The 22,673-nt window shown below is 39.0% G+C and overlaps 1 protein-coding gene across 1 annotated transcript; it reads right to left on the bottom strand.

Moving 5' to 3' along the window:
* Nucleotides 1–1,924: 1,924 nt before the first annotated feature.
* On the bottom strand, nucleotides 1,925–14,989 carry LOC139462505 (serine incorporator 1-like). Its single transcript, XM_071244315.1, has 12 exons — nucleotides 14,836–14,989; nucleotides 13,241–13,405; nucleotides 11,302–11,486; nucleotides 10,351–10,430; nucleotides 9,289–9,426; nucleotides 7,633–7,709; nucleotides 6,432–6,528; nucleotides 4,752–4,838; nucleotides 4,325–4,478; nucleotides 3,732–3,805; nucleotides 2,542–2,689; nucleotides 1,925–2,190 (listed from the first exon to the last, which is right to left on the bottom strand). The coding sequence occupies exons 1-12, from the start codon at nucleotides 14,854–14,856 to the stop codon at nucleotides 2,052–2,054; spliced, it is 1,365 nt and encodes a 454-aa protein (XP_071100416.1). The 5' UTR covers nucleotides 14,857–14,989; the 3' UTR covers nucleotides 1,925–2,051.
* Between the last annotated feature and the right edge of the window lie 7,684 nt (nucleotides 14,990–22,673).

Here is a 22,673-nt window from a genome sequence, read left to right as displayed (position 1 = left end):
ACCAGGTCCCATATATTGTGTCCAGCCAATCATCCAATTGACAAGCACAGTATACTGGGGACATATCATATACCACAGAATACCACATGGATGTTACATGTCGATGATCCTTAACTGAATGAATTGTATCATACCAACATTGATCAAGAAAAACCATTCATGATATTTTCATACACAGTTTATTCTGAAATCACAAAAGTTCACAAAATGTGACAATTCACATTACAACAACTTCAGAATGTGATATGAAGCACTCAAACAAATACATATACATTTACATCATCATAATAATTTAATTTTCTCTTAAATCATAACTTCAAGCAATATATTTCAATTTGCAAAATATGCAATAGTACTAGGTGTTACCAGGGATCAAGAGAGGTAATTTTAACTGTGGAATCAACATCAATAAGGCATAGGAAATCAGAAACTTGACTGTGCAGTGACTGCTGCTTAACTGTTGGTTCATGTATAAAATATTTTAGTGATGTTTGAGTAGCACTGTACATTAAACAAACATTGCACCACGTTTGATCAGCACAATACATAACATACAATATATAATGTTAATGTACACAAACAGAGAATTCTGTACCTAAAGTCAAATATCAAAACATATTTGTGACATTTATGATAAAACTAAACTTTCATACAAATAATTCATTTACCTTCAATGGTTATATCTAATTCTTTAGTCCGGCACATGAAAGATACAATATAATTTTGAGTACAACCACACATTATTTATGTTTTCAATTTAGTTCTTTAACTTAACTTGAGAAAAAAACATCAAATCAGTTGCATCGTGGGTGTTTGTTTGCAGTTCATCACAAACATGCCAACAACAATTTACAAACATGTGTAAACATAACATAAAAGTTTGTAAAATAATGATACAATTCTTCATTGGGGAAAGAATCAGATGAAAAGTTCCACTAGAATAAATCTAGTTAGCATACGTGTGTGTGTCTTATATCCAAACATAAAGGTGCCACCACAAAAACATTCAACAAACTATTATGACATAAGTATATTCATATTTACAACTGGTCTTGTCTTATACAGGTATCAGCCAAATCCCTTCCCTATCATGTGAACCTGTCAGTCAGTCATGTGTCTCAGAATCATGTCATCAAACATGACAGATGCTTCTTTAACCATTCATGGTTATCTTCCATGACACACTCTTCCTCTTCCAAAAGCCTTTAGTTGGCAAATGATATATAAGGTGTCATATAACTGGTGTAAATAGCAAATAGATAAATGTACAGCAGATGGTCATACCATTCTAATAAAGAAAATCAAAAACATGAAAAATGAAGAAAGAATATACTGTTGTATCAAAGCCAAGAGGAAATCAAAACTTGTTACAGATGCATGGTTCTGACAACATCCAATCTTTTGTTACCATGGGTACACATAAACGCTGGTTGAGATCCTAGATACCTTTCTACAGACATCTTGTCATCAAAGGTGGGAGGCCAGGTTAAATACGAATGAAGTCATATTTGATTATAAATACCTCTTCAGTTGTAACAGGAACAATTGCAATGCAAGCACCTGCTGAACACTTAGCAGTTAACATGGTTAGATACAAGTCAGAACAGTTCACAGCATGGCATACATACTGACACTGACAGAAGCAATCTGGCCATCAAGCTATCTTATGACGCTCACTTAAACTATGTGGGTATTGTCCAGACCTACATTAACTATTTGACAAAAATAAACTGACAAAGGAAAGGAAATTATTTACTGTAATCAATAAATCTCCATCTACAAACGTATTCAATCTGAACATTGTTAAGACCTGCTTTTGAAAATACAAAACATATTCTGTAGTATCTGTATTTTGTTAAAATAATTAATATCAAGTTTTTCTGACATTGCTGATAAATAAAAATTATCCTAAACTATCAACAACCTTGTAACCAAATAAAATAGTCATTCTCAATTAGCAACAGTAATGAGAATGTGATAGATATTACGACTGCTGACCTAAATACATAAGGACTTGGATCTGACTACAAGGATGGCCCTGTGCGAGTTGTTCAACTGAAGTCTCTATTGGGGAGGACACAGGGGGCGACGAGGGTCCAAACATAGATGAGGATGCAAACCCAGCTGGAGGCAATCTTCACCCACACAGAGGCCATGTTAGCATTCAGAGTCTTAAAGTCAGAGCTGGGCCTGGAAAATAATTAGGAATCATAAGAAAATTTCATCAGCTATGCATCTTATACTCTTAACTGTGTGAATAATTTCATATCAGCAAACAATGTTCACAGTTAAATGAGAGTGCCAACATTTAAGAAATATTTAGTTGGGAGCGTTTTACACGAGTAAAGACAGGGGAGGGAGGTGCCCTGTATGAGACATTCTGGTTTACTGGTGATGGCACCCAAAGTTTAGTACTCATTTAATCGCCACTACTTTCATGGATGCCTATTTTAGCAGACTCAAAACATACAAATGAAGATTTAACACCCTCGATAATCGAGGATGAGCATGCACAAACTGTATCAAGATAAAGTGACATACTCGAACCAGTTGGTGAGGGTCATCATCACATAGAGTGCGCCGAGGCACATCATCAGGTGGAAGAAGGAGTAGCTGTATGCCACACTGTCTTCCTCATTGTCCCAACTCTTAGAGCCCTTCTCCTCATCAGCATTCGAGTCAGTCGAACCTGGTTCAACAGAGCACAGTTTAACACAGACCAGTCAGTCAAACCTGAACAATAAAGCAATATTTATCACAGCCCAGTTAGTCAAACCTGAACAATAGAGCAATGTTTAACATTGTCCAGTTAGTTAAACCTGAACAATAAAGCAATGTATAACACAGCCCAGTTAGTCAAACCTGAACAATAAAGCTATGTATAACACATCCCAGTTGGTCAAACCTGAACAATAATGCTATGTATAACACAGTCCAGTTGGTCAAACCTGAACAATAAAGCTATGTATAACACAGTCCAGTTAGTAAAACCTGAACAATAAAGCTATGTATAACACATCCCAGTTGGTCAAACCTAAACAATAAAGCAATGTATAACAAAGCCCAGTTAGTCAAACCTGAACAATAAAGCAATGTATAACACATCCCAGTTAGTCAAACCTAAACAATAAAGCAATGTATAACACATCCCAGTTAGTCAAACCTGAACAATAAACCAATGAATAACACAGCCCAGTTAGTCAAACCTGAACAATAAAGCTATGTATAACATAGCCCAGTTGGTCAAACCTGAACAATAAAGCTATGTATAACACAGCCTAGTTAGTAAAACCTGATCAATAAAGCTATGGATAACACATCCCAGTTGGTCAAACCTGAACAATAAAGCAATGTATAACACTGTCCAGTTAGTCAAACCTGAACAATAAAGCTATGTAATACACAGTCCAGTAAGCATGGTAAGTCAGACCTGAACAATAAAGCAATGTATAACACATGCCAGTTAGTCAAACCTGGCACAGAAAGGCAATGTTTAACACAGTCAAGTCAGTCAAACCTAGTTCAACATAGGCATAACATATATTTTAAACAAAGATTGTACTTCCAGCTTTAGTATTTTTAACTGTAGAATCAACTTTCCAACCCAGTTCAAGGGCAGTAACTCAGACCAAAAAGAAATTGTTGATATAGTTATAGGGCTAACTCATTAAAACATGGACATGCCCTCATCAACAGGATTCCGCTGTATTAAGGGTAAGTCAGCAATTTACCATTGTCTGATTGCAGAATGGTCTTCTCCGACATGGTCAGCTTCCCCACCTGGCTGTTGGAGGAGGTCCTTACACTACAAGAAGAACAGGCATAAATAAGTTGATACATGCACTTCAAGAGAATGAGAAAATGTTGTTTTATGTCAAAGTCAGCAACAGAATGGCCATGTCCTGGCAGCTTGAAAATAATTAATCTGACTGTGGCTGTTGGAGGAGGTCCTTCCACTACAAGCAGGAGAACAGGCATCAAAAAGTTGATACACGCATGTCAAAATAAGCAATATAATGGCCATATCCTGGTACCCTGTAAATAATCAACTATGAAACATACAAACCAGTGGTTGATAATAAGTCCCTTATCATCAGGGGATTATGACAAAATCAACCAAAACACCGAGCCTAACCATGCTAACTACATGATTCATTTCAGTTGCCTCTTACAACAAGCATAGGTTACTGGGTACTCTATCTGACCCAGAATCCTCACTGGATACACGCATACTTCATGTGATATGGTCGAGCCACTATCAGCACTGATAGTAAGACACAAGGCAAGAATATTATTCATGAAATGTAACAAATTGTAAAGTTACCTGGCGTAGAGAACTGCAAAAACCCAGATAACAAGAGCCAAGATACCCTGCCAATCAAACACTCCCTTGTCGAAGGTTCCATTGTTGGAATCAGTGTGGGGTAAAGAGCCGTTGAAGTGGATCAGGGAGCTCAAACTGGGGTTACACTTCTTCTCTAAACAGATAAAACACACATCTCATCATCATTTTTTTCTATTAACATGATTTAAGTAATCTTTGAAATAAATTGCCTCCACATGTGACAAAGTCTTTTAGCCACCTGGGTATTTAAACATTCTGTATCATTCTATGCATTGAATCTTGAATGCTTGAATGTGCCTGATCAAATATGGGTTTCAAATTAATCAATAACATGCCTCTGGTTCAAGCACCTGCAGTAATGTTAGGGATCTAATTCAAACACACAGAGTGTCTATGCAGTGTCTACCTGGGCTGTTGGTCATGGCAGACCAGGTGAGGTACATTGTGTACAGGGAGATGATGGATGACTGCAGGAGGCCGGAACGAGGCTGGTCTGTAACACAAGTGATTGATACTGTATATATCAAAACAAAAAGTTCACGGAAAACAAATTTTCCTACCATATCTGAGAGTGGTTCACACAGACTGCATTTGGTTTACCATATTAAGCAGGGTTTTTCCCACTTACAAGGTCTTCTTGTAGTATAACATACATGACCAACCCTCCTCATTCACCACCTGACACAGGTACAGTTTGCAAGGGTTTGTGATGTATTGATGCCTAGATAATTATCGCCATCAATCCATGAATAAAAAGTCAAATAGGTGTCGTTACACAACATATTTAATAAAGCATGACTGTGTCACATAGCTTAACTACTGACCATGATGACTACAGGCTACAGCTTATTTCATTTCACTAGTGATGCTTTCCTATCATAACCCTTTCAATATAAATGCTACAGAAATCCATGCAAATCCAGGTGTAACAACCAAAAAGAAATTTATACAATAGTAAAGTATGTTTTCAGCAGACTGTTTATAAGCACCTGACAGAATATAATTCACCTATGGTACATCATCGTCCATAACACAAGTTTTTTGTACCTAGAATGAGAGGGGTATGAAAAGGGATGGTCCTATGCACAGGGTAGAAGCTCTTTTTTCAAGCTCTTTTAGGTTCCAATGGCAATGTCAACCAGCTTTTGGAAGCCAACAAAGCACTGATTTTGTTTGACAGTAAATTTTGCATGTCATCCAAAATAACTATTATCTCATTTCCTTATTCATACTATATATTTTCTGCAAATAAAGTTCAAATGAGCCTCGCCTATATTTACATTGCCAAACAAGGTGTCACGGTGACAAAATCAATTTCCGTCAGCATAAAGGCAATAAGCATATGCAGGATCATCTATGATAAGCTGGAACACCTTTAGCATAAATTATTTTAATATATATTTCATGTAAATCATCACAATATAATTGACTTAAATGACTAATTATATGATTGAATTTAAATAAACTGCCAAGTAGACAAATATGTACATGATGTAACCAGTAACGAATTTATACTTTAACATGAGATGTCCCTGATCTCTTGCTACATGCCATCTAACAAGTGATTTCCAACTAGTGGAGCTGAAATCAATTCCTTTTTTATTTACAGCTATTACCAAGAGTTGGAGTAAGTTTGCAACGGAAGTGAATATGCAGGAATTCATTTTTGAGAAGTGTTAGTGTGGGGGTATGAAGGAACATTGGACTCGTAACTTAAAATATGTTCTTATTTTATTACTTCATCGATAAAATTTCTTTCACGGGCACCAAATTTCGCACCCTGTCAACACAGAATAAGACCGTGTGCTGGAGTTATTCATGGGCTAAAGTATCATAGAAAAAATGTCAGAGGGCAAACATGTTTTCATTGCAAATGAAGGGCCTGTGTATTATATGCCCCAGTGATGTGTTTCAGTCCAGATCCTAATATAGTCGGGTGATATAATTAGCATCGATTTGGAGGGATTCTACTGAGGCATTGCTTATACGGTATGAGACTTAGACTGTTATCCTTGCCCTAGTAACGAGGGTAACATCAGACATCACTAGTTGACTGTGGCACAGAAGTGATGTGTAGGTTACTTACAGTCCTGGATCTTGGGCAGCACAGCAAGGATGCTGATGAACACACACAGAATCAAGTTGAAGGACAGGAAGAACTTGTGTAACTTGCAAGACTCATCCTATCATGTCAAAAGAAAGGACTCATCTTACATAGTTGATAACACTTTCTTATCATGCGAATAATTTTGTTTGTTGTTTAACACTGCACTCAGCAATATTCCACCCAACTTCTTAAAGTGGCATTTAGAAGTTGGAATGATAAAAAAGGGAGAGTTCTATGGATATACAACTTCTTTATTACAATGAATTTGACATTTCGGTGTAGATACTGACACGGTTATCATCACTTGCTTGATAATGGTGTCAGTATCTACACCCAAATGTCAAATTCATTGTAATAAAGAGGTTGTATATCCACAGAACTGTAGAACTCTCCCATGTTCACTTTTCCACCTGTATGGCGTCAGTCTGTAAATATTCAAGTCTGGACCAGACAGTCAAGTGATTGACGTCACAAGCATTGATCTATGCAACTGGGATACCATGACATGCATCAACCAAGTCAGCAAGCCTGACCACCGGATCCTGTCAGTCGCCTCTTGCAAGGATGGGTTGTTGAAGACCAATTCTAATCAGTTCTTCAGGGAGTATCATGATGATAAAGAACACAATATTACATGGTGTGGGGGGAGGATTTATGCTGACTTGGTTTACATTGTTTGTGTTTGTTTGCCGAACTTGGCAATATTTTAACTATATGACGGCGGTCTATATATATTCGAGTCTGGACCAGAAAAAAAAAAGACATGCATCAACCAAGTCAGCGAGCCTGACAACCTGATCCTGTTAGTTGCCTCTTACGACAAGCCTAATCGCCTTTTATGACAAGCATGGGTTTCTGAAGACCTATTTTAACCCGGATCTTCAGGGGTACATTGTTTATGGCAAGCATTCTAACCACAAGTCTACTCAACAACAATTAACCTCCATTTCCAGTTTTTGGACTAACTTCTCATCATTATTCAGGAGTATTCAGTATTTATCATTTCATAGTTCATAAAAAGACATCGCTGGTTCACTGTTACCAGTTACAATCACAAAAACATACAACATGTATAAGAACATGCTAAGACACAGTATCAATACACAATCATAGTGAGTCGCATAAGGAATATTGAAATTAAGGTGCAATCTGTGGATGCTGTATGGTGCATGAGACTTACACTGGCATAGAATATGAAGAAAACTGCCACCAAGGCTATGGCAACACAGTAGAAAAACCCTGTGAAGAACAGCAGACCTGGAACACAAAGTATTTGCATTTACTCTCAGTTAGTTATGTCAGTCAGGATTGTTAAGCAATGACTTCAAACAGGCGTTGTTTTCTAGTTAGAGGTTGTACAACCGTTTCAGCAAAAAGATTCAAGTAAAAAGTCACTGCACCACTCCTGTTGGTATAGAAACTGTACCCCAATTAGATACTAATCCATGAAGTAGATTTCAAGTAAAAGGTCACACAAATGACGAAGCAAAATTTAACATGAAAAACATATGTTTTCAGAAAATACACATATCAAACTCAAACTTTGCACTGCACCTATTCTACTAGTATGGAAACTGTTCCCTAAATTTGAAAAGAATCTATGCAGTAGCTTTCAAGTTATAGGTCACACAAATGTTTCAGTAAAAATATTCTTAAGAAAAAAATGAAAAAAAGCTGTATCTTTTCAGAAAATCCAAATATTGAAATCAAACTTCACACATCACTTCTCCTATAGGTATACAAAGTGTCCACCAAGTTTGAAAAGAATCTATGCAGCAGTTTTCAAGTTGTAGGTCATACAAACAAATGTCCTCTGAAGGACGGATGGATGGACGGCCGGAATTCCTTTGTGTTACCATACCCCGCCCTTTTAGGTTTGACAACATGTGGAAGTGAATAAAGAAATATGCCTCCCTACTTTCTTTATTTGTTGTTGGTATACAAAAATAACTGCATCATGAAACGATTGCAAAAAAATCCAGATTTACAGTAATAAGAACAACGACAACCTTTCACAAACGATAAGAATTCTAGTTACCACCAACAAAGACAATACACTCACAAGATTAAAACTTGCCAATTTGCCATGCAACAACTGTTTTTCTGTCTTATCTTATCAGATCTGCAGATAAGCTGCGTATCTGCGTGAAATACGCATCAGAAATACGCAGTAAAATATAATCCAAGTGAATCAAATACGCAACGAACATTACAGATACGCTACAAAAAAAAAGTAACCCTGCGTATTCGATAAGCATATCAGCAACTTATTTTGAAATTATAAATGGACATTCAGTCAACCTTGCCAAACTTCACGATGACAGTTACATCATGATCATTTGCCACCATTCTTTCTTGTGAAAGTATCGCATATTTTTGAGTCCTATAAAGCTCTCAAACCCACAAGACACCAGTTTGCAGGGACTAGATGAATAGTGTTTTTAAATATCTAACTTAAATACCCACATGTGTAAAAACTAGTGGGTAACAGAAATTTGAATATGCAGATAGAATTACTGATACCCAATGATTTTAAAATGCATGGGTAAAATACCCACAACACCAAAAGCTTATCAGGAGCTCTGTCTTATTGTAGTTCAGATTAGTTTTACTATTAATAATATTTTTATTCTAGTAATATTGATGATTAAGTCAATATCCCGGAAAATGAATACAAATTGCAATGTTATCTGAAGAGAATGCACTGTCAGAAAATGGAACAGAAAGTGTCCCAGGGCAGTCTGACATAACCAATATCATCAATTAGTTTGCCCCTGTGAACACACTGCATAACAGACCTTCCTCACCATGTGACTGTGGAGGGGAACCTACTCACCGATGTAGTAGCATCTTGAGCCTGTTTCTTCCCACTTGCCAACCCAGCTCTCAGCCCAGCCATGAGCAAAGTCCACGAGCAGAATCAGCTGGATAATAATGAAGATGAAGGCTCCAATCATCCCAATCACCATCCATGCTGAAATGTTCATCATGTTTTATGTTAAAAAACAAACACCTTGTACTGACTGCATTAACCTTTAATTGTAGCTTGTCACAATTAGTGTAACTATTCTGAAATTATCAGTGTCACAAACTGACCGCACTGTATTATCAGTACACTGGAAAACTGTGACACAAACATTCAACAACATGAACTGCAACATTAATGCCATGAACAAAATGGAGATGATAAGAATAATCACAGAATACAAAAAACAAGATTTCAACCTCGATCATAATATTAAGACTTAATTACAGATGACATTGAACTGTAATTCTTTTTTTTAGGAGCACACAGATGTGAAAAGGTGAGCAAGGTGAACAGCTAAGAGTTGGCAGCCAAAATGCCATGGGCTAGACAATGAAATGCAGGTTAAGTTGGTGCATTTTTTACATTTTGTCAGGCTAACAATTATCGTACATTTATTTAATAGAATTAACCATGTTAATATATAAACTTTATGGTTTTAAGATTACAAGACGATTCCTAAGTTATCTTTGTTGTGCAAAAGATGAAACTGCCTAATCCGGAATGTCTGTGTTAATTACAATCGACAATAATTATGATGCTTAGCATGCTTTGGGAGTTTTACAGGACGCCTTAATCACACTCATTGAAGTCACAGCTGAGTAGGCTCAACACAGAGATTGGATTGATTAGTGTGACACCCTTCACTGAGTACACAGACCACACCCATCATGCATACAACATACAATAGGCCGTCTCACATACACTTGTATCTGCGACTGATGATAACAAACAACTACATTCAACGAAGCGTGCTAATTATAAAGATTCTAGAACGTTGCCTCTCCCAGTAGTTTACAATGCAAATTCATCATCACGTTATTTTTATCTTTACAACTTCATTATTATCAAGTCATCAACATAAACACAAACCTTGGCCGAAGGCTCCTTGTGGAATGAAGAAGGCTCCAACACAAATACCAATGACAATCAGGATCTTAAAGAACCAGAACCTGTCAAACACAAAGTGAAAAAGTCATGCTAAATGGTGTCCAATGTTAAAGACAAATTTCCTATGAGAAGAACTTTGAGTTATTTGTTCATATTAGAGATCTCACTGTTGATCATGTTGATGGGACAGCAGATAATCAAGCTCATGAAGGTCTTTCAAACAGCAATGCAATACAATCTATTAAATCTAATAGCTTTATTAATGCAATTTCAGGTGATCAGGAAGTAACTAGTTGATAGTTAATGGGGTGTATCATACTCAGACTTTTGTCAGAAGTATCACAGCATTTCTTCATTATATTCATTTACAAGGATTCGTCGTAGAGAGGATTTTAGATCACAAACAATTTTTCCATGTTGTATTCAAAAATGATGACTTAAAGTGTCTCGATCCCAAACAATAATTTTATATTTTATTTGAGCTAGGCAATTCTAAGGGATTTCCTCAGGAGTGTGAACTTGTCGGTCAGTGTTACAGTCTAGTGAAAATTATGAACACCCAAAATTGCCATCAAGTTCTCGGACATGTAACCATGGTAACTGTTTGTTAACCCAATGGAAAAATTTTATATATTGTGTTAACTTCACATAAAAAAATCACATGACATTACACACATTCAAGTAGTCAGCATAGTCAGGTACCCATAGTGACTATATCCTTCCATGTGGTCTTTCATCAAGAACTACCCTCAGCACACTCACCATTGTTAACACACAATCACTATTAAAGTAATGTCTCACAACAATCATGATATACGACAATGTACTAAGCATATATCTGCCAAGAATTCCATAATACCCAAAGGTACCCTCCTTGAGCCAAGGTAAGCCTATAGGTTCAATTGTTAATAAAACCAAACAAGAACAACTTACCCATTCTGTAAGCCAGCTCTCGGGTCCTTCGAGGAGTTGACCTTTATCATTATCAGCATAAAGAGGAAGAAGAAGGCAGCCATTGCGAAGCACACTCTGTAGACAGCCAGATACCCTACAACTTCATCGCACACTTTGCCCGAGCCAATTTGATACCCCAATTTGGGGTTACACAACATTGGTATCTGTATGACAAAAAGAAAGGCATTTGACTATTGATATTACCTAGGTGATAGAGTACTCATAGAAAAGAAGATTGAAATTTACCAAAAGTAGAAGTCCTTCATGTACATAGCCCACAAACCTTGCCAACTTCAACTTTTATATCACTCACAAACTTTGCCCACTTCAGCATGTACATCCCCAACAAACTTTGCCCACTTCAGCATGTACATCCCCAACAAACTTTGCCCACTTCAGCATGTACATCCCCAACAAACTTTGCCCACTTCAGCATGTACATCCCCACAAACTTTGCCCACTTCAGGTTGTATATCACTCACAAACCTTGCCCACTTCAGGTTGTATATCACTCACAAACCTTGCCCACTTCAGCTTGTATATCACTCACAAACTTTGCCCACTTCAGCATGTACATCCCCAACAAACTTTGCCCACTTCAGCATGTACATCCCCAACAAACTTTGCCCACTTCAGCATGTACATCCCTCACAAACTTTGCCCACTTCAGGTTGTATATCACTCACAAACCTTGCCCACTTCAGCTTGTATATCACTCACAAACTTTGCCCACTTCAGCATGTACATCCCCAACAAACTTTGCCCACTTCAGCATGTACATCCCCAACAAACTTTGCCCACTTCAGCATTTACATCCCCACAAACTTTGCCCACTTCAGGTTGTATATCACTCACAAACTTTGCCCACTTCAGCATGTACATCCCCAACAAACTTTGCCCACTTCAGCATGTACATCCCCAACAAACTTTGCCCACTTCAGCATGTACATCCCCAACAAACTTTGCCCACTTCAGCATGTACATCCCCAACAAACTTTGCCCACTTCAGCATGTACATCCCCAACAAACTCTGCCCACTTCAAGATGTACATCCCCAACAAACTCTGCCCACTTCAGCATGTACATCCCCAACAAACTCTGCCCACTTCAACATGTACATCCCCAACAAACTCTGCCCACTTCAACAAGTACATCCCCAACAAACTCTGCCCACTTCAAAATGTACATCCCCAACAAACTTTGCCCATTTCAACATCTACATCCCCCACAAACTTTGCCCACTTCAGCATGTACATCCCCAACAAACTCTGCCCACTTCAACATGTACATCCCCAACAAACTTTGCCCACTTCAGCATGTACATCCCCCACAAACTTTGCCCACTTCAGCAGTACTTAGAAATTCACCACTTGGCGAAACCCTGGAGTGTTCCTTCCGGTCTCACTCCAGTCAACCACCACATGCAAATTCTGACTTTGCACACCACAGTTTCCAACAACTGACAAGCATCCTGGCTTTTACATCCAGGCAAATATCACATGGTCCAGTGACATTGAAAACATGGAGAGCCAATTATATAAATCATTATCAATCTCTCCTCTTTTATATTTTACATAATATTTAAACACTGATTAAACAATATGTAAAACTGTTCCACATATAAAACATATTTACAAACAATTAAGGAGTGGAGCTGACAAACCTAGACACACGATCAGGGTGAATCTGTCATTCAAACCCATCATAGGTTTCTGTAATGTTTAATGAAATGATAGCCTATGATTTCCTTACAATAACTCTATGATAGTTTAAGCATGTTTAGGGTTAAGATCGTTTTTAAAATCTAGGCCTTGGGCCACTCGTGCTCACTCATCATGCTCATTAATGCATAATCACTTATATACCTCAAAATACCATATTTTGATCTTAACATGCTAAATGAGGATTGAATGCAAACCTTGTCCAGTTGTTCTCGAATACCTGGTGTCAACATAACAGCTGCTACCACAGTCCCAAGGAGCAGCAAAAAGGCATAGGCAATTCGAGTAACAGTAGAATTCTTGGTGGAAGGACAGCAAGCACAGCACAGACTGCATGCTGCGCTACCAAAACAGCACGCAAGCTGAAACAATCCCCGATGAAGATAAGTACAACACATCTGTTTAAATATTTATCATTTTGGCATGATACGAGACATTGAGATTATTTCTCTTGAAAATACTTAGTTATTTAAAATAAGTTTAAAGAAGATCAATGATTATAAGCAACCAAGGAGGATGTGCATATCACACTCAACAGTCTACAACTTTACTGACTTTCTAAACTGTGGGCCCACCTGCAGCCATCTCTATTCAAAAGAATAATGTAGAACAACATTTGGGGACATCTACCATGAGCATGAGTTTTTAATTTCACTGACAAGAACCATTTTTAATTTGCTGGAAGGAAAGATGAAAAAAATAACATGTTCATGATATATTAAACATTTGATTACGAATATGGTATCCATGTTTAACTAAGGGTTCAGCATGTTTGGATGGCAAAATATATTTTGACCAACATCATTTTTCGCAAATATGAAAACATCAGAGATAGCACCAGATTGTAATAAGAGTGACCTCCCTTTCCCAAATAAACCACTGATAATGCAGTTTCACTGTATCAACAGTTCTATATGTCACCCATCAGTGATATATTAAACAGCTGATAAAACAGCACAATGGATGAGGGGATACAGCAACTGAAGCCAACCCTTTTGGGGTACTGTAATGAATATTATTGACCTATTGTCATGATTATATAATCCCTGAAAGTTATCTATAAAATGAAATAAAAACAGTTTCATAAGCCTAGTACAGGAACCTTCAAGTCTCAGTATTTCAAGTTGAGAATGGGTTGAGTATACATGGTATACGCTGCTAAAAAGACAAGAATCAGATGAGAATTATCACAGCCTGAATTTGTACGATGAAATAGGGGCGATCGGGTAGTCTAGTGGTTAAAGCGTTCACTCATCACACCGAAGACCCGGGTTCGATTCCCGACATGGGTACAATGTGTGAAGCCCATTTCGGGTGCCCCCCGCCGTGCTATTGCTGGAATATTGCTAAACGCGGCGTAATTCCACACTCACTCACTCACTGTACGATAAAATAGTTACACTGGTATGTGATAAAACTGTCAGAATATATCTAATGATGAAATTCCTTCAAATATTTTGACAAAATTAACTGTCTGTAGACATAATAATGCAGACTGGTGTTGCCCAGTAAATGCGTACCAGCAATGGTGGTTGCAATGGCAAGGAACAGTATGCTACACTTCCGCATATTATTAATCGTCATTTTCAAATATAAAACATCACGAACGGTGTTCAGTGAAACTAGCATCGGTACCATATAAGCGATACACAATACCATATTGACAAATGTGAATGTAGTGTCATTGTTTTCCTTGTCGAGAACATGACGTTATGACATTGTTTATGTTTTTAATTCAGTTCTTTGTGACTACAATCTTAGCAATCCCAGTCCAAAATGTCTAAGTACTTACGCTGCCAATAATACAACCCATCTTCAGTCAGTTTCCTCTATAGCAAATCTGCCAAATGACAAAAGAAATAACAAATTTCAACCTGAACCTGACTCAATGGTTATATTGCGATTTCAACCAGTGTTTACTTGCGAAATAAAATGGCCGATGGACTATGACGTCATCGTCATGTGATGATCACTTCCTGTTTGTCAAGTGCCCACGCGGTAAGTTTGAAATTAGAATTTAACTATTTGCAACACCGAAAGACGTTGTATGGAACATAAAACCAATCAAATTTTATAGCAATGAATATGGCTGGAAGTATATTAATCTTGATATTGTTTTCATCTAACACGACACGACCGTTGAAACTCCCGGTAAGACTAGGTGTTGAGCAATCCAAGTTTGTCGTGAGGGGCTACTACATGCATGTTGTAAGAGGCAAGTAATGAGATCGGGTGGCGTGGCTCGCTGACTTGGTTGATACATGTCATAGTTTCCTAATTGCGTGGATCGAGGCTCATGATATCAATCACTGGACTGTCTGGTCCAGGCTCAATTATTTACAAACCGCCGTCATATAGCTGGAATACTGCTGAGTGTGGACTATAGCAACAAACAAAACAAACCTAACAAGACATGTGTAATTGCCTACATATTCTCCACTAATTTATCAATATCATTAAATGGAATATATTACTAGATCTACATGTAGAAAACAGAGTTCGTTCTATCTTTCAATCAAATAGATTATGTTTGCTTATTGAGAAAAGTCTTAATTGATCGTAAATATAGATCGATGCAGGAGCACGTGCTTGTTAACACAAAATAAATAAATTATTAGTGATACCATGGCATTTTCCGATACCGAGGAATTTTCTTGTGATTGTTTTCATTATTAAATCCAAAAAATAATTACGCCACGCCCACCAGTCAACTAGTATTTCCTGATTGGTTGATAATAGAGTGGGCTGGGCTTGTATTGTATTATTGCGCTAATGGCTGTCACTGGTTTCGTATCATTGTCGACAGTTCGTGTATGCTAATGATTGCATAAGCAGTATGTGAAGTTAATTATTGTTGACGCGAATTTACACAGAATGTAACCCGGGTTTACGTTTAAACACCTTTAAATCGCCTCCGTGGTCTAGAGGTAGAGCGTCCGCCCGGAGAGCGGAAGGACAGGGTTTCGATCCCCGGCCGCGTCATACCAAAAGACGTGAAAAGATGGTACTTGTTGTTACCCTGTTTGGCCCTCGGCATTTAAGTGGTAAAACAAGGACTGGTCGGCTCGGAATCAGTATACTGTGTCTGAGTGGGGTATTCATGTTAAACTGCGGCATGGTATCTCAGTGAGCTATAGCACTATAAATCGGCATCAGTCCGGACTAGAACAAGCAGCCACACACACACGTGCATGCAGGTCGCTATATAAGTGCAATACGTGTAATAATCTTCGAAGCGACGTTAAAGTCAATTTCACCTCACCTCACCTTAGACACCCTTAAACGCCAATCCAATTCCGCACTTTCCGATAATTAATGGTTTCTGAGTTTTGAGAAAAAGATTTGTTTGATAGGATACTCGTTTTGAGTAGAGAAAAAATTTGTAATCAAAGACAGATATCTAATGTATATTTCTGTTTTCGTATGATCATGTTGTATTCACTAGTGAAATAATTGTCGTATTTTTGTGGTGTGTGATATCGATTTTGTCAGGAAAATATGATTGAATGAGTATGGTTTTACGCCGAATTTAGCAACATTCCAGCAATATAACAGGAACACCAGAAATGGGCTTCACACATTGTCCCTGGAAAATAATTGACTTTCAAGATTTATTCTTTACAGTGCCGCGAGACTAAAGGCATTTCAGTGGTTGTTAAGTGAGTTTAAATTCTCAGTTGCAAGAGGGGGGCAAGGGTGGCCCAGTCGTCTAAGGCGCCGCGATTCGCTGTGCAGAGTTGCGTCCCTTGGGCACGCCAGAAACCTATGATTGTGGGTTCGAATCCCGGTTCGCCCCGATTATGTTTCTAGGTTTGTCAGCACCATACCCGTGCTCGTGGGTTTCACCGAAGTGGTAAACGTCTGAGACCTGCATCACTTCGGGCTTTCCTCCCACATTAAGCTGACACGCCGCGATATAACTGGAATAATGTTAAAAGCGGCGTTAAACCAAACTCACTCACTCACTCACTCAGTTGCAAGAGAGAATTGTTCACATAACTGTGAGATTTGATTGAAGCTAAACATGTCAGTCTGAAAGTGGATTTATGCAGTTGTTTATCAGTGTTTTCAAACAAAATATATTGCCATTTATACTCTATGATATTCTAGGAACCACAAGTCGGTATTGGGTATTCTTTGTTTAAGCATTTGGAATCGCCTACCCACCAAAGTTACCAACATATTTTTTCTGATATATTTCTAAATGGAAAATCAGATTATGTATCTCAATGACGTGCTTCGTGTGAAATCCTAATCTTCGAAATTCACGCTGGCCCGCTTGCCCGACACCACTAAATTTTGCAGAGGATAAGTAAACACCCAATGGTGGTAGTCCTCATTGACTATTAGCATTTATTGGCTATAATTCTCAATACTTCAATTTTTGTACAAATTTGAAGTGAATAATAGAAAATGTAAACAAGCAAACATAGGTAACATTTTTGTCTCTTTCAAGCAGGTGTACTTCAAACCATGAGGACTAGTGAACCTTTTCACAAATGCTGTGGTTGTTTTATTCCAAAATAGTTTCCTGCAGCGCGTATGGGCGTCTCCAGCACGACCATCTCGGGCTGTTTTTATTCAACATGCATGTAAATCTTAACACACACATAAAATATGCACACATTCTGGAGTCCTGAATGAGGAAATGAGGAAAATAAATAAAACCTTATCTTTTTCATTTTCTGACCATCTTGAAAATGAAATATCATGTTGTCGGTATGCAGAGTAGAGGCGCAGAACACGCCAAGTAAATATCATTATGTGACTACACCCACTTCAGGAATTGCACTTCCGTGATGACATGTACACCGCGTGTTGAGATCACGTCATGGCTGTTAATGCTCCGTGAAGATCCCGGTTAGAATAGGTCTTTAGCGACCATGCCTGTCGTAAGAAACGACTTACGTGATCGGGTGGTCAGGCTCGCTGACTTGGTTGATGCATGTCATGGTAGCCCAAATGCGTGGATCGATGCTCATGATGTCAATCACTGGATTTTCTGGTCCAGATTCGATTATTTACTGACCGCTGTCATATAGCTGGAATATTACTGAGTGCGACGTTAGACAACAAACAAACCAACATGGCTACATCCTCGTGTGTCACGGGCGGTGGGGAAGTCTCGTGGCTAAAGCGTTTTTTAACAGTAAAAATACCGTACACGGTGAAAATAACTGAATCTCATAACTGAATGTACCGTTTGTTACAGCGATAAATTGCCTTGTATAACTTACACCAGCCGTTTTCCCAAATTATACAATGCTTTGTCAAATATGCTTTACTCCCACCATTATATTATTTCAAGTGGCGAGGTAACTCCTGCATCTATTGCATCTATTCTATTTACGTTATTACTCGACTATGTCAGTATGAATGGTAAATGTATAACACATTAAATTAAATTAACTCTCAAGCATACGGCGTGAGTCACGAGATATTCAAATCCCCCCCCCCCCCCCCCTCCCCCCAACCCCCCTTAACTTGGATTGAAAGCCCTGCTACCCTGCTAAGCTGGTTCAGTTACACGAATTAAAACTCAATGTGCCCATTTGAATATTTCTCCTCCTTTATGCGATACTTCATGTTCTAAAAATGAATTTGGCACAAAGATCTGAGGACATCCCATTACGGGTCACATCAGAACGACCTTTCATCCGGCCAATCAAGGCGTCGCTTACCAGATTATGAAAGTAACAGTCGGAATGTGTTTTCTAATCATGCAACCTCGAAAACGTTAACACGGGGTATCCCGAACGACAGTTACGGCCCGTACGACTGATTCCTTCAAAATCATCGTCTATCTAGCTCTCGCTTCCATGGGATAAACATTTGAACGGAAGTGGCGTTGCACGGTACGTGGGAAGCACTGCCATACAATCTCAACCATATATAAGACATAAGAATGTTCGTTTGTTCCCTTTTCAAAATTTTAATCGAGAACTGTGTCAACATATTTTTCAAGCGTAGACTGAAATGGAAGTCGCCAGGTTGAAACGAGCGCCGTAAAGCTCGAGAAAGCTGCTTTCTTATTGGCTGATGTCGACTTCATTTCAGTGGTCGCGAAAGGTGGTTCTGACATGACTCGTAATGGGATGTCCTCAGATCTTTGTTTAGCGGCAGCGAGAACTTAGATCTGATTTTAATGAGATTGGCATAAAACAAAAAAAATTGCAACAGACTACCTGGTTGTCGGTAGTGGTTTTGTTTATGGTCAAAGGGAAGTAATCGCGTATGTACAAAAAATAATTGCAAGCACCTCACAGCGATATCCCATTCGAGCTCAAACTCTTTCAAACGGTGCGTGACATCTTCGTTTCTCTTTCTACATCATCGCTGTCACAAAGATCGTTCAGTTAGATCTACGTGAATTCAGTTTCTTCTAAAAATGGATTTGACGACGAAAAAAACCGTCACAAAAGACCACCTGATAGTCGGTAGTGGTTTTGTTTATGGTTAAAGGGAGGTAATCGTGTGATACAAGAGTTAACTCCCTTGCCTCAACTCAGCACAAGCTCCTTCCCAGCGCCTTCGTTACACTCTCGGTAACATAGTATAGAGAGCTCCGCGAACGTCTATCACTGTTGAGGAGCCTGGGCGTGGGCCCTCCAAACTCCTTACAGTGATAGCCCGTTCGCGGAGCTCTCTATACTATGTTACCGAGAGCGTAACGAAGGTGTCACGCGCTGGGAAGGAGCTTGTTGGCCCTCAATCAAAGGGAGCTTATCGCGTACAACAAAATCAAGAGTTATGTCCCTTGTCTGAAAGGGAGGCAAGCTCCTTCCCAGCGCGTGACACCTTCGTTACACTCTCGGTAACATCGCTGCCACCAAGCTCCTTCCCAGCGCGTGACACCTTCGTTACACTCTCGGTAACATCGCTGCCACCAGTGTGGGCGCGGCCATTTCAAGAATCTTGAAATTTGCCCTCTAACCCCATATGTAGTAACGTTTATATTTTTGTTTATGTCTTTGGGAATGCCATCCTATTTCAGTTTGAAAAGGTTTACGACTGACCATGTTTTCCAGATGAATTTACTTTGTTGTTTTGATAATCAGATTGGTTCGAGATTGCAGACTAACGGAAAATCAACCAACTTCTCCCTTACATTCTTACTATATCAATTACATGACAGTTTTAATGAAACAGAAATTCAACTTGACAAATAAAGAAAGTAATTTAGCAGGGGTAAGTGTATTCGGCGTCACGACAGTCGTCACTTGTTTGTAAACATAACGGTCATTCGGTTGCGAGTCCAACTCCAAGCATGGTTGTGGCCACCTATTCACAGTGGGGAGTTTTGACTGGTGGCAGCGATAGTATAGAGAGCTCCGGGAACGTACTATCGCTGTGAGGAGCTTGCGCTGCCACCAGTGTGGGCGCGGCCATTTCAAGAATCTTGAAATTTGCCCTCCAACCCCATATGTAGTAACGTTTATACTTTTTTTATGTCTCTGGGAATGCCATCATATTTCAATTTGAAAAGGTTTACGACTGACCATGTTTTCCAGATGAATTCACTTTGTTGTTTTGATAATCAGATTGGTTCGAGATTGCAGACTAACGGAAAATCAACCAACTTCTCCCTTACATTCTTACTATATCAATAACACGATAGTTTTAATGAAACAGAAATTCAATTTGACAAACGAAGAAAGTAATTTAGCAGCGATAAGTGTATTCGGCGTCACGACAGTCATCACTTGTTTGTAAACATAACGGTCATTCGGCTGCGAGTTCAACTCCAAGCATGGTTGTGGCCACCTATTCACAGTGGGGAGTTTTGACTGGTGGCAGCGATAGTATAGAGAGCTCCGGGAACGTACTATCGCTGTGAGGAGCTTGAAAGGGAGGTAGATCTTTTTAGCAAATGGTAAACAGGATTTACAGTTACTCCCCTTTGACCATCAACGGCGCGACTCCTCAAATCCAATGCGCCTTAGCGATGTCGTATGTAGGTAACGAGTAGTGTCCACTCAACATAGATTCCGCTATCTACGATACCCTGATATGAGGTCATGAAACCGCTGATTTGACCTTTATCAGAACAAGTTCCTGAAATCCAATGAGTTATCGATGTAGTTAGTAGGTTACCCGGAATAGCCGTGTGGACCCGAATGTACCTGAACTCGTAAATATACCCGAGGTAGACCTCGGTATACAGAAACTACCCTGCCAAGGAGTGCTATCCATAGGCGAGTCCAACCCCTGTTCTGAAACCGGGTTCAGTATTAATATTGTCCGCAAGAATTCCCTTTCTGAGAAAGATCATATCGAACTCGATAATATTTACGATGATTTAAAACAAACTAAGATGGATCTTACACAAAGGTGTGATTTATAGACAATTAAAACTATCAAAACGTAAATGAATGCAGAGTTGCACAAATTCCAGTAGGCGGCCCACATTTAGAATATTTTCATTTTGAGGCATATCCAGCGTCATCGACTGTTTATGAACCAAAGATTCAGTAAAGACCGATTCAGTACCCAATGAAGACTTAAACACCATATTTACCGAGACGGGTATGCTGTTAATATCGGGAGGAATTAATATTCACGAACCTGGTATTTTAGGAATGGTATACCGGTTGGGTACACATGGCATGATTTGCCCACGCCCCCAGGACACTAGTTCTTAAGCCATGAACTTAAAAAAGCTTAAATGAGGTTCGAGTGAGTGAGTGAGTTGGATTTAACGCCGTTTTTAACAGTAATAGGGGGAGGTTTTTTATGCACTCATGTACTGAAAATAATTACCCTTCCCTAATACATGTTGTTTATGACCCTCACTGAAAAAGCAATGTCCAGTTTTTCATGCCCCTTCCCAAATAAGTGTAATACAGACACAGAGAGAGAGAGAGAGAGAGAGAGAGAGAGAGAGAGAGAGAGAGAGAGAGAGAGGTGGGTGCGTTGAACGTAAAGATGATGCATGGAGATGTTTCCTCCTAATATGTAGCCTGGCCGTGTATAACCTCTATACCTCAAAGTGTTTGTATTTCTTAGATCGTGTAGAAAATGGATACATTATCCTGTAAATGTTAATATTCGAGTCCAGGAAAACCAGTGAGCAACGAGCCCGCTCCTGCGGTGAGCATGGAACCCAGACCCCACACAGGGTAAATTTGGAATAATGTGGGACACAAACAATACGTATAAGTATGTGTACCTCACCTTGACTCCCCTTGTAAGAGATAACGAGGGACTATGGTACTGAGCCTGATATTGAGACACTGCGTTGACTGATATACCTCGAACTGAAACGGGTTGGGTTTGAATTACTTTAATCAAACATGGAAGGACTTTAAAGTGGTCCGATCAGAGTATTTTTTAACCAAAATATGGCCAAGTTTACCGTATGGAGAACGATCCTATAGTCTAGAATCAACGCCCAGTTAAGAATATATGGCATCTTTCGCTCGCGGTCAACCTTTGTATTGTACAGGGGCGATGAGGTTAAGGTTTTCGTTCGTCACGTGGAAGACCCGGTTCGATTCCCCAAATTGGTACCATTTGAAACCCATTTCTAGTGTCCCCGCCGTCATATTGCTGGAATATTGCTAAAAGCAGCGTTAAAGCATACTCACTCACTCACTCACTTCTGTTGTATGACAGTCACATTGAAGCCCA

This window comes from Haliotis cracherodii, unplaced genomic scaffold (assembly GCF_022045235.1).
Source record: "Haliotis cracherodii isolate W230 unplaced genomic scaffold, xgHalCrac1.p SCAF_1, whole genome shotgun sequence".
Taxonomy (NCBI): Eukaryota; Metazoa; Mollusca; class Gastropoda; order Lepetellida; family Haliotidae; genus Haliotis; species Haliotis cracherodii.
Note: the sequence above shows the minus strand (reverse complement) of the source record. Positions and strands in the feature narration are given on the sequence as shown.